The following is a 14347-nucleotide window of genomic DNA, read 5'->3' as shown; positions in this document are numbered from 1 at the left end:
CTCCGAATCCCCTGTCATGCAGCAGCCGAAGTCCCCTCACAATTTCCATAGTTAAAGAGTAAACCTTGTTAATCTATCATCGTTGGTATTGGTCGTTTTTTACTCCGTTACAGTGGGAATAACGATTAATTGGAAAATCGTACGAATACTTGTGAAATGCACGAAGTACAGAACCTGAAGCTGGCTCCTTCCGAAAACCGCTATTTGATCTTTTGCGATTTTGACAACCGGCTGACGGTTCGGTTGGAATAATATAAAATCAAATAATACGAAATCAAGCAAAAAGAAGGGAAATTACTAGTTTGTAAATATTCAGTGAATAGCTTGGCAATATTGCGGATTTTTAAATTAAACAAACTAATGAAAATGAAGTGCCGCCTGTTAAATTGTGAAAGCATGACCATATTTTTGTCGATGACGCACAGTGCGGCCGATTCCCAAAAAGCTGGCCAAAAGTCGAAAAAAAAGTTTCTAGATAGAGTTCTTTTGTCTTTGGGTTGGCTACAGTAATGCCTTGAGTAGTGAAAACCGTTCATAGCAACGTCCTGTACAATAAATATCCTCTGTATTTTCAGTCGCAACGTGGCCTTCGTTTGAGCATCGTATTACTGTCGATGAATAGTGAAAGTTGTACACATTTGAAAGATTTTGTAATGGAGTAAATTGAACAAAACCAAATGGAATCAACTTCGGAATGTTAGTAAAATACGAGAAATCTTTAGTACATATCAATACATCGACACAAAATTTTTAGCTGCAGCAATACGTAGATACATTTTTTGCAATTTTTTTTATAAAATTTGAGTTTTCAAACTGTATAGTAATACAACGCCGTCATATGCTGCTTTGAAACCTATTAAAGGTTACTCAAAAAAGTAATGGTTACTGAATAAAACAAGATTCAGCTGCTACCACTTGCTACCTTGCGACCCCGAAAACATATAAATTTACATGCATCTTGATTATGTTCTTTAATATACGCTATTTCACGTGAGGGGGTGGCCAATAGGGGTGGAAGGGGGTGGATTTTCAAAATTTTAAGATCAAATTCGTAATCAGCGACCCCGACAACCCCCGAGTAAGAAATTTTGAATCAATTACTTAATTTTTTGAGTTTTGGCCAGCTTTTCGGGAATCGGCCGCACTGTGTGACGCCGTGGCAAGGAAGTGTATGTATGTATGTATGGAATTTATTTCGCTTACTCTTCCTCTTCACAAACAAATAATTTCCTTTCTTTTTCTTTGAGCGTTGACTTCGCAGCGAATTCGGAAGACGTAATCTTGTGTTCCGCCATTATCGTGGCGAAAGGAGCGGACACAATGCCGAATCCCATTTGACGCAGCAGCAAATGTTACTTCTGCAATCTTGCTTCGGTTGGCCAAATCTTGTAATCTATCATTTTTGGGTTTCAGTGGGCATCGTTTAATTTTAATTTTTAAAAATTAAAAAAACAGCTTAAAAAGTAAAACATTTTAGACCACATCGAGACCGCTCTGCAATATGCTTTTTCTTTTTTTTTTTTGTGTATAAAGGTGAAGTGAGCAAGGTGAGTGTGGAATACCAAATAAAATACATACAAGGCTTTACAACAACCTGGAAGTGTTCGCAATCTGTGTTACAAAGCCTTCATTTGTGAGTCAACAATTTATCGAATTAAAAAGCAAAATTTATGAATAATTGTTGTCTTAGTATAAATTATTTTGAGCCTGTTCATAGAGTCATACCACAGGAGGTACATAATACAAAGATGGCGCCCTTCTCGTACCACTATCCTGCTCTCAGTGAATCACGCACAGTGAATTGCTGTGTGTGAGACGTCACATGTATGCAATTTATTCGTGTGTTTTTCGTGTAATCCCTCTCGCACTCTTATTCGGATTTTCACATTTCTCTCGCCTCTCTGGTGAACGCAATTTTGTATTATACAATATTATTCTTGTGGTCATATCGTTTGAGAATTGGTTCAACTGCAATGACAAATGATGACAGAGGGGAAATGAAAAAAATTATGGAATACAGGACTGCACTTGAGAATTGGTGCAACTGCAATGAGAGAGAGAGAGAGAGAGCCAGAAATGAAGAAAGAGGGGGAATCCAAAAAAGTCTGCAATACAAGACTGCACTTGAAAATTGCCTCAACTGCAAGGAGATAGGGCGTGAAATGAAGAAAGGCGAGAAATAAAAGAATAACAGCGCAAGTTTTTGCGAACCTCAGGTTTTGCCCACCCCTGCTGTATCATTAACTGTGATGCTTTCTATTTCAATTCAACCGGGCTATTCGGGTCATGTTCTTCGATTTCGATGTAACTCAAATATGTTGCTCTCTGGTCAAAATAATGAGACACGCATTTTTTTGTTCGCCCAAAAAAAATTTTGTTTCAAGATTTATCGGCAATTTTGTTTTTCGGCTCAAAATCGATTTTTTTCTTAATAATACAAGAAATTTTTTTTTTAAATGCTCATAACTTAGTCAAAAACGAACCGATTTTAATAATTCTGGGTTCAAAATGATCGTCATTACTTACACGAGCGACTTAATGTAGAAAAAATTGCAAAAAAGTAGTTGACAATTTTTTATTTTGCAAAAAACAAAAAGTGCGAAATAGGTTTTTTACTCAAAAATTCATTACTCAAAAACAACTCATTTTAGCTACTAAGCATTCAACTCAATTAAAGTTTGAGATGTCCATTTGGAAAAAGTTATAAAAAAAAAAAAGATACACCTTTTGAAATATTGAATTTCGAAAAAATTTGGATTTTTTTTTTTTTGCAAAATAAAAATTTTCAACAACTTTTCTGCAATTTTTTCTACATGAAGTCCCTCGTGCAAGTAATGACGATCATTTTGAACCCAGAATCATTAAAATCGGTTCATTTTTGACTAAGTTATGAGCATTAAAAAAAATGTTTTCTTATATAATTAAAACAAATCCATTTTGAGCCGAAAAACAAAATTGCCGATAAATCTTGAAAAAAAAATTTTTTCTGGCGAACAAAAAAAATACGTGTCTCATTATTTTGACCAGAGAGCAACATATTTGAGTTACATCGAAATCGAAGAACATGACCTGAATAGCCCGGTTGAATTGAAATGGAAAGGATCCTGTTTGATATTGCGTTTCTGAATTCTGTAGATCGGGCTGAGAAAAAGAGTATCTAAATAGCCAGCTTTGGTAAATAGAATTTATAATCTAGTTAGACTGATATTAATAAGAAAGATAATAGAACGTAAAATTCTTTTCTTAAAGAAAAGTATTATAAGTAATATAAACCAAACTCGAAAATTACGTGTCACCACTTTTTGTATTCTACCTATAGTGGAATTGCAATTACGAAGCCAATACATATGTACAAGGTGGCACAAAATTATAGACACACATGTTTACTTGTAAGTGGGCTGTGCCATAGCCATTTTCCAAAAATTTTAAAAGTGTTATCATGTTTTTTGTTTGCATTTCCAACGTGCCTTTACATGAAAGGTGAGCTGGACCAGTTGCCATTTGCTAATTTACCATAGCAACTTATGTAACTTGTTTGCTATTAGTTTTGCGATGGACAAGCAAAAATAAACATTGAAAATCAAGAATAAGATTTTCCGTTTTTAAAAATATTTTCCGAGAATACCTATAACCTTTTTTTTTGAAACTCCTTTCCACTGAAAATCAAATGATTTCCACGCATCAACCGCATCTTCGGCAGTCGCAAAATATTAACCTGGCATTTCATTTTTAATCTTCGAGAATAAAAAAGCTTCTTTCTTAGTCAAATCAGTGCTGTGTTATGACCTATGAATTCGATATTTTGAAGTGATATTAGGTGAGGAACGATAAGCCTGCTCTTATGGGTTTCGCTTAATTTTTCGAACGCTTCTTGCAAAGAATTGCTGCTGCAAGTGTGACCGTTTCGTGTTATTCTAAAGGCAGAGGTGACAAGTGCAGCTACAGTCAATCATTTTCTTCGCGGCTTGAAATACTCATACAGCCGATTATTGTTTGGTTTCGCATTTAAATGCATATACCAGGTGGCGTTAAATGAATCACCCTATCCGAAAATTTATAATTTTCACAAACGTCATCGTACGCCAATCATATTTGACACTTGTGAACTAGACAGCTGCAGCATACAAACAAATAAACGAAAAACTTTTTTTTTAATTTGTTAAAAAGTAGTAATTTGATAGTTTTTAGTAAAAAGTTATTCAAAAACAAAATTAGATGATTTATTTTGCGCCACCTTGTACTTACACATTTTTTGGCTTTTTAGCATTACATGGTCAACTGTGTGTCAACTGTTTGCTGCTATTCCCTTATTGCAGCTTCGTGGCGTGCGGTATGATTGTTCTTGTACACTTGCATATTTGAGTACAGGATTTTTGCATGTCAGGCTATTGTGCGTTCATGTTAAACATGGAGAATCCCCAATGGTTGGCTTGCCGAAAATTCGGTGGAAAAGGCATGACAAGAGCAACGCTTTGCATTCATACGTGCATACATAAAATATACGAAAACAGCGAGTCCCATTGTTAAGTATGTATTTATGTATGTACTGCATTCATTCAACGAAGCGGACACATCTATGGAAATGCGGCAACAAATTCATATGAGCCAAAGACTCAAATATTTATTCAAGTAATACTCATACAATTCCAATTCCAATGAAATGTGTCTATGTGTGTGAGGTATGAGCAAAATGCCACCAACCCAGTTGATATTTACTGAAATACAAATCCCAGTGCAGGCTGGCTATGCTTGGTTGGCTTCGATAGCTGCCAAGTAGAGTAGGAGAATATTGAAATATATAATATGCAATGAGACCAAAATCCATGTCCCTGCATTAACTAGAACCTGAATTAAATGTTTAGGAGCTCTACAATATGAGAGGTTAGAATGTCCCTCGGGGTTAGAGCTTGAGCGCTTACTTAGATTCGCAAAAGATACAGGCTTTTTACAAGAAGCCTGCTACAAGAAAACGTAAGGGTCAAACTCCATCTGGTACGACTAAGGACCAATAGGTCTCTGTGATGGCTTTCAGTCTAACCTAACCTATGCTGAAATCGGTTAATATCTGTAAGCGAATATGCACGCATGCATAACATATCCACACTGATTTAAGACGCTCGAAGCTTCGTAGACGTAATAACTAGCAGCCTATGAGCTAATCAGCCCTCAGCAGCGGGGATTTTTTAACAAATTTGCATATTTGCATGGCTACAAAACATAACCGATTTTAAAAATTTGTATCTTCAAATGCTCATAAATGAATTTGGAAGACCCGAATTATCTAGACCCGAATTTCAAAGTTCTTTTTTTATTATGTCAAAACAAACCCTTTAATGAGGTGTATTTATGAAAAATTCAGAAAAACTTTAAAAATAAAAAATTGTATTTATTCAAATTCGGTTTCGTATTTTTTATTGTACATAACATACATACATAGTTCTAGTCGACAGTAATACACCCCAGCAAGTATGTAATTTTCCAACCCCCTTAATTTTTTTCAAAGACAAATTTAGAATATTCAAAAAATTTTAATATCCATTTTCGGAATTGCTGAGTTCGAATTCGCTGTCCATTTGTTCTTCCGGGGTCAATCTGAAGATCAGTTCAAGGTCAAACACGAAATATTCACTGGAAAATTTTCAAAATAATTACGTTGGTCGTGATTTGTCTGGCCTGAGTTGTTTTAATTTTGTTTGTGAAATTTTGTTGACGTGACATTTCGTTTGGGTTGATTTTCAATTATTTTCATTTCATATTAAATTGTTTGAATTATAAAATGCTGATAGAAATGGAAGTACCTTGTTAGCAGACCACTGAGGTAATACCTTTTGAGCAGTTCCGCGGGGAGATTCGTAGATTATGGAGAGGTAACTAGTACGTACGTAGGTGCAACTGTGAGGCTACAAGCCGCGCATACTGTTATTCCGTTATAACAGTAGTCATGAGAGTTTGCTCTTCACGGACGTCATCCCAGAAAAAAAAAATACGCTACAGTGACGATACGAGCCTTGTGAGAAAGACCTTAATTGCATTCAGCACGAAAACGGCTTACAAATTACAAAAGCAAAGAGCCTATTTGTTCAGCTAAAAGTTCCAGTCAAGTATAAAAACCAGTTTACAATCATTTAAAATTGGAAAATATGTTACATATTCTTAAAGAGCTGCACTAATACATACACATGCACATGTATACGCTTCAAACGCAGGTTCTTAGTTCACATCACTCAAATTCGCTGCATCAATTTTTGTATACAATTTTAGTTTCTGTTTATTTTAATACTTAAAATACTTTAATACTAAATATTAGAAATTTAGTTATCCTTTATGCAGTACACTCACAACAACGCACTTACAAACGAATTCAGCCTATAATGGGCCTGCACAATTTCGTGTTTGACATTTGCATGTAAAGGAAAAAGAAAGAAAAGAAAATTTGAATTACCGTCAGATTATTTTTTGTATGTAATTTATTGTACTGTCAGCAACTATGTAATTAACTAAGTTATTTCCTAAATTGTAAATACAATAAGTTTTAAACAATAGAAACCTCTAGGATAATAATTAAAAGAGCCAAAAAGTTTCAGCCAACCAAATAATTGCAGGCAGCTTAGTGCTATGTTTTAGAAATAAATGAGTTTCATATACTCGTATATATATATTTTTTTTTTTTCAATTCGCAAATTGTTATAAGTAAAAAGTCAGCTTTAAATCAAAAATGGAGGGAAATATCGGGTATTCATCTATACTTAACAATAGGAAGTGAAATACTCTAAGATCAACTAAATATTTATAGAAAAGAAGAGATATATTCGAATGTGAATATACTGAATATACATATGAGTTATAGGACATGGCGAAAATACCACCATCACTCAATTCATTCACTTTTTCCCGTGCGACTTCTGTCTTCTCTCAAATCCGCGCAAATGATATGGAGAATAATTAGAAGGTAGAGAGAAATTAGTTTTGTTGATTAAATGAAAATTGTGTGTTTCCGGGTAAAAATTTAGAATAGAAATTTCTTTTCTTTTATAAAATACAATACTATTTCAGTGACAAAAAAAAACTTATTCAAAAGTCTGTCAGACAAATTGTCGTGATTAGAAATAATACTCATCTTCTCCCCTCGTTTCCTTAAACACTATTTCAAAAATAACTAACTATAACTCGTAAGTACAGAAATTCTCACAGGTAAGATCTTTCAAGTTCGAGTACGTTTATTATGTTCCGTGTTTTATATAATATTAAGCGTACCCACACTTCGATATCATCGCTTTTGACAGATATGCAAGTAGAAAATCTACAAATACTTAAACTTAGTACGATTTCGCACAAGATCACTTTAAAAATAACTAAAATGCTCTACAAAAATGGTAAGCCTGCGTAGAGTCAAAAATTCGCTAAATTGTGGATATTTTTGGTTATAAGTCTTCCAAAAGAAGCGGTAATAAAAGAGTGAATTGAAAAGCTGCAGTCGAACGACTTAGTGCATGACATAAAATACCTTTACATGTTCATCCCAGCTGTGCAGTTGAAAATATTGCTGCTGTAAGAAAAAGCTTGAAAAAGAAAGAGGGAGAGAGAGAGAGAGGGAGAAAGATCAAAATGCACTTGGAATTGAGCATACTGTAAATGGATTCCTATGAATGGTAAATAGATTTGTCAACATTTATTTGGAAACTAGCGAAAACCCGCCCGTTCCGCTGGTCGTCTTTAAAAAAATCTAGATTAATTAATTAAATTAAGCCCAAAAATACTGTGTGTATTTTATAAAAATTCTCGTGCATGAATAGTAATGAAAGAAGTTTTAAATAGTAGTAGCAATTAAAAAACGTTTGATGTGGTTTACTTTATTACTTTTTTTATTGTAATGCTCTTTGGTATACAATATTCTTCGTTTTTCCATGCGTTGTTGAATAAATGAACAATACCTATGGCTTACCAACTCTTGAGCATGAAACATAAAGTTGGCCATGAGAAAAACATGGGTATTCTAAATCAATACCACAAATTGATAAAGTTTGGCCTTGTGACTTATTAATAGTAATCGCGAATGCAAGGCGAACAGGAAATTGAAGACGTTTGAATTCAAACGGCATATCCGATGGTATCATTGGTATTCGCGGTATTAAAACGCGAAACATCAGAATTCGTTTTAGAGGTATCGTTCCTTCGGCAAAGTTTCTTATTTTGATCCCTAGAATACGATTTTCACAAAGCAATGAGCGACCCGCCCTAATATATATATATATATATGTATAAAGGGTGATCAATTTAGAGATATCGGATTTTAAATTGAAATAAAACAACGAAAATTTAAATCCATTAGGCAATCCTTATTATTTTTGTGCATAAGTAGAACCATTTATGACATTTATTTTAAAGACAAACATTTTCAAATGTTGGCCACAGCTGCAACGTAAATCGGTCATCCGTAAACACCAATTTTGAATGAGTCGCTGAAGGACTTCGGTCGGTATCTCACCAATAACTTTAGTTGGCTGAATGTTGGCTCCCAATGCTCTAATCGGTGCTGAACTAAGGGGGACCACCACTGTGAAAATAAATTGTTAGTATAACTACTCAAGAAAGTGTGGTAAAAATTTTAAAGCGAAATTCGCTTTATCCCCGATTCTATATGCACTTAAGTGAGCGCCCGTTGGTTCGGCCCCGTAGCGCTTACGATACGATGCTTTATTTCAAACGCGTTTTTCTCGAAACAATTTTTTTTGATACGGTGGCAACGATTTCTCGAAGACTAATGAACCGATTTTAATTTTCTTTTTTTCCAAATTTTTGTTATCGCATTGGCTATCGTTGCACATAGCCGCCTTTCAAAATTTTGAAAATAAATATTTTTTTGGGCCTGTTGAAAATCAAAAAAATGGTGAAAATCACACATCGAACTTCAAATCACCACCATTTTGTCAAAAACAATACAAAAAAAAGAACGGCTACGTACTACGATAGCCAGTATTTTGTAGATTAATAAAATTTGTGGTTTTTTGATTTCAGATTAATCATTGCTGTATTGCTGCCACCAGATGATGTCATTTTTTTTTAACTCGTTACGTTTATTTACATAAATTTGTCAATTTTCAATATTTTTTAATAAAAATTTACATCAACATAGTATAACACATAAATAATAAATTGCCTTCTGCCCGATCCTCGAATGATATTCCTACTTACAAAAAAAAAATTCCCAAAAATCGACTATTTTTTGACTCCCCCAGTGGCGTTCCCCCTTAAACACAAAGCAGTTAGACTTTCATATCACCACAAATAAAAGCTCAAAGATCTGTTATCACACGATCTTGGTGGCTTGGTGGCCAATCCACTGGTCCGAGACAAGAGATAAGTTGCTTTCCGAAACCCCAAGTCCATTGTTTCGCGCGCTGTATGGCAAGTAGCACCGTCCGCTGTTTTGTTAGAACCAAATGCTGTGAAGATCTCGGGCTTGAACTTCCGGCATCAAAAAATCGTTTAATATGGCGCGATAGCATTTGCGATTCACTGTTACATTGGTGTCAGCCTCGTCTGTGAAGAAATATGGGCAAATGATTCTTCCAGCCCCTATACCGCACGGGAATGGTTGTGCTCAATGGATGTAATGTCAGTTCATGAATGGCTTCGGGTTGATCTTCAGCAAAATTACAAAAATTGACGTAGCCATTTAGACGTCTTTGACGTAGCCAATAAGCCAAAAGTCGGTCTCCACCATAAATTGGTCTGAGCGCGCGATGAACACTTTTCACAGAGCGTCGATTTTCATAATACAATTTGACGATTTGTAAACATTGTTGATGTGTAAGACTTTCCTTGATGAAATGTCAATGATTACCGAAAAAAAGTATGTATTTGGTTTGACAGTAGTCACGCGAGATCTATCTAAAACCCCTATTGGGAAGAGAACCGCCAATCCGATCACCCGACAGTTGCTAGTTCAAAATTTTTAGGGACTTTTTTTTATTTGTCAAGAAAACCCTGTGGAAAAAATACCTCCAAACTGACCATCCTATATTTGCTTGTTCAAAATTCGGGAATGTTTTTTTTTTTTTTGAAGTAAACAACCTTCTCAGCTTTTCACTGCTTCGCTGTACTCGCAAGTATTTGAATATAACGCGAAGAGTTATGTGATCCCACTATAAAACTTTTATAGATTACTCAACTATTAAAGAAAGCAATAAGAAATACATCTAGAAAAAAATTAAGAAAAGCAACTTGTTTCCCTAAAATTATAAAGTTTAAAGAAGTATTTTATACTAAAAAATAAAAAAATTAAAAATTCTAAAATGTAAACCTTTTAAAAACTTTAAAAACTCTATACCGAAATGTTCAACATTGAATAAATCACAAAATAATAAAATTTGTTTCAATATTTTTCCAGTTAACTGCTTATTATATTCAAGCCTACAAATGAACTAATTTTCAGAAAAATTGAAGGCATTTTTCAAAATACTAGAATCACTTGACGTGGAATCGCTTAGACTATTGACAACAAGACGATGCACTTTGCCACACAGTCAATGAAATAGAAATCTTATATTAACTAGTCTCTAAGCAAAATCAGATTTTAAGAAAGAAAACATCCTGCACGAAATATCCGAGGTAAAGCGGCCGCCGTAGCCGAATGGGTTGGTGCGCGACTACCATTCGGAATTCACAGGGAGAACGTCGGTTCGAATCTCGGTGAAACACCAAAATTAAGAAAAACATTTTTCTAATAGCGGTCGCCCCTCGGCAGGCAATGGCAAACCTCCGAGCGTATATCTGCCATGAAAAAGCTCCTCACAAAAATATCTGCCGTTCGGAGTCGGCTTGAAACTGTAGGTCCCTCCATCTGTGGAACAATATCAAGGCGCATACCACAAATAGGAGGAGGAGCTCGGCCAAACACCCAAAAAAGGGTGTACGCGCTAATTATATATAACAGGTGGCGCAAAATTAATCAATTATGGAAAGATTTATAATATTTGCAAATATCGTCCTACGGCAATCATATTTGACACTTGTGAGCTAGACAGGTGCAGCATACAAACAGACAAGCAATGGAGCACGTAAGGGTCAAAATAAAGATTTCCGTCATTCAAAATAATTTTTTTTTTTAGTAAAAAGTTGAACGGTTAATTTTGCGCCACCCTTTATATATAAAGCCTTAATTATGTCCATAGATGCCATCCTGAGCTTGCAACCTGTAGATCTTCAAATTCCAAAGGAAGCTATGAAGACGGTGAACAGGCTCATGGCGTCTGGGTAAGCGAAGAAAACACTGACCACTGCCGGATATGCCACCAGTTGTCGGAGCGGTGCACACTGTTCTCGAAGCCAGCGGACAATCGTGTGCCATACGTTAAGCTTCGGTAGGAAGTATGATGTTTTGACCCTAGATAGATATCAATGGTTAAGCCTAGTCAACGTATTAACGGAATTTCTGCACACTTTCTACACCAACGGATCCAAAACCAGTGATGGTAGTGAATCTGGATGGTACTTAGACGAAGACACTACGTACGAGAACTCCTACGCTACAGGATAGATGGCTACGGTATTCTTAATAGAAGTCTAAGCAATCTTGCCATACTGGCTAATTGATAAAGGGTGGCGAAGTAGTAGTATCGGAATTTGTAGTGAGCTCAGCTCAAGCTGCACTAAGAGCCCTTGCTAACTTACGCTGCTCTTCAAAATTAGTCGGTGAATGTAAGACAAAACTGAACAGTGTTGCAAAACACAACATAGTTTGCCTTATTTGGGTGCGTGGACATTGTGGTATTACAGGGAACAAGTTTGCTGATAATCTGTCTAATGAAGGCTCTGCAAGCACAACCCTTTCTAGGTGTCAATTCTGCATTAATTCAGCTGTGGAGTGACGACCTCATATTGCCCACCCGTAGAAGACGTTGGTCTCCTGCAGAGTAGCCAAGTGCTTTCTGAAAGAACAGGAAAATAGAGAAAAAACTCCGCATATGGCTACCATGGGAATCATTGGCGACCCAATATGTCTATGCCGTCTTGGGTATAAGGACACTGGAGAGCATTTTCTCGGTAGCTGTAGCTCTAGAATCAGACTTAGGCTATTGTAGTGTGATGTTCTGAGCATGGATAAATTTCATACTCTTCCTCTTCCGGATCTCTTAAGATCAATGGATCCAAAAGATTAGCGGAAGAGTGATCTCCAACAAATTTGCCCGTAATCCATCCATATAATATCTATGGTGTCTCTCTATATCTTCCACTAAGATGTTACAAAGATGTTCCTGACTGAACAAATCTAAATTATTTTTAAAAAATTTCACCAATTTCGCCAAAATAATCAAAATTTGTAAATGGGGCACACTTACGATGATTTGAAAAATATTTTTTTTGGCTTTTTTAGGCCCTCTACATTTGTCAATAAACAGTTATTTAAATCATGTTTTTGATTTGCATTCATAAAAGAAACTCAAACTTGAAGGACTCCATACATATTTGTAATATCCAAAATTACATTGTTCAAATAGTTTTATATCTGTTTACAATTATTTTCTTGCCTATTCTTATAATTATTGTGTTGTATTTTCAGTTGTCGTTGTTTCTGTTTCTGTTTGAGTTTTTGTTGTCAATTTACCGCTGTCAATGTGGTTACTTCTGTAGAAATTGGATTTTCAGTCATTGCTACCGACTCGTTGCCGGCGCTTCGCAATCCATTGCCATTGCTGATGGGTAATAACTTCAAATCGCCCTTGGATATGTCGGCATGTTTACGTCTTCGACGCGTCTGCGCACTCCCTGTCGTATGACCATTAAGAGCAACATTAGTGTTTTCTTTAGAACGACATAATAATTCTTTAAATTCTTTACGGAAATTTTCATTCAGCCATCCATAAAGCATTGGATTCGTGCAGGCCGAACTCATGCCCAACATATGACAGAAAGCATATACAACAAGCATTCCCTCCGTCACCGCCACTGGACTGCGCATATCCACGTACAAATTGAAACCATTTAGTGGCATCCAAGAAAGCCCGAAAATGCAAGAAATTGTAACTAGCAGAGCATTTGTTCGATGCATACGCCGGCCATGCTCGGCTTTGCGTTGTGGCGTCTGCATTGCCACGACTGTGGAGCGACTCTTTAGTTTTCTATAAATACCAAAATAGGCACCGGAAACTATCAGTATTGGCACCAAATATTGCACACATAAGGAAAAAATGGAATAATAGAATCGTCCGTTGCTTAGTGGCCAATCTTCGACGCAAAAGCAAACACCGTGGATGCCTAACGCTTGCAGCATTGGCGGAATTTCAGCCTGCTCGAGCCGCTTATAAATGAAGAGTGGGCTGGCCAGCAGTACTGCGAGTAGCCAGATAAATCCTAGTATGATGATTACACCAGTAACTTGGAGACTATCCCGCGTTGGATACACAATGAGCTGCCAAAAAGAAAGTGAGAGAGAAAATAGGAATTATGAGAATTCTTTGTGTACGTAATAAGAAATAAAGATAGAGAGAGAAATAAAGAAATAAATGTTATACAATGTAATATTTTGAGTTATGTAGCTGTAAAATTTGTATTATTAATTAATAATTCTTAGACTACAAAAAGAGTGGGCGCTGAAAGCCGAACCGAGAGGTAAAATTAGGTATTGCAGAGTAGACCACCGCTACAATAGAGACCCAGGCTTGGCGGTGATCCATCTAAGTTATTTAGTTAAGTCGTTAAGCAAGCAGGCTCTATCACTTCTGGAGTAATCGACAGCTGCCGGGAAGACGGTGTTATTTCCAGGGAGCCAAGGAAGAGAGCGGCCGCCATAGCCGAATGGGTTGGCGTGTGACAACTATTCGGAAGACGTATTTTCGAATCTTCGTGAAACACAAAAATGAAGAAAAAGATTTTTCTAATACCGGTTGCGCTCCGGCAGACAATGGCAAATCTCCGAGTGTATTTCTGCCATGAAAAAGCTCCTCATAAAAAATATGTGCCGTTCGGAAAGTGTAGGTCCCTCCATTTGTGGAACAACATCAAGACGCATGCCACAAATAGGAGGAGGAGCTCGGCCAAACAACAAAAAAGGGTGTAAGGGAAAGAGTAGCGTTCGCCATCTCTGTAATTGGCCTGAGAGTAGTAAGTGAGAATCCTGTGCCTGCACCGCTTTGGCCTGTTTTTTGGCCTGTAAAACAGCTTTAAGTAAGACCTGGGGAATTAAACTCTTTGGTTTTATACTGCAATTGTCAGGACCATTCTTCTATATAGAAATGCTATCTGATAGTGTGCTATACATGAAAAGAACTTTACTAATTTATTGCTTAAGATGCAGAAATCAGCGAAATTAGCGATATGTGGCGTCATGAAAACTACGCCAACCATG

General features: G+C 36.2%; 1 protein-coding gene across 1 annotated transcript in view; it reads right to left on the bottom strand.

Annotated features, from left to right (window-relative positions):
* Positions 1–12505: 12505 nt before the first annotated feature.
* Positions 12506–14347, bottom strand: part of LOC129253196 (neuropeptide F receptor) — a 46400-nt gene continuing 44558 nt past the window's right edge. The window contains exon 4 of the mRNA XM_054891472.1: positions 12506–13411. Coding sequence (XP_054747447.1) covers positions 12599–13411 — 813 coding nt within the window. The 3' untranslated portion in view covers positions 12506–12598. The remainder of the gene's footprint in view (positions 13412–14347) is intronic.

This window comes from Anastrepha obliqua, chromosome 1 (genome assembly GCF_027943255.1).
Source record: "Anastrepha obliqua isolate idAnaObli1 chromosome 1, idAnaObli1_1.0, whole genome shotgun sequence".
NCBI lineage: Eukaryota > Metazoa > Arthropoda > Insecta > Diptera > Tephritidae > Anastrepha > Anastrepha obliqua.
The sequence above is the reverse complement of the archived record's forward strand: the minus strand, read 5'-3'. Positions and strand labels throughout refer to the sequence as shown.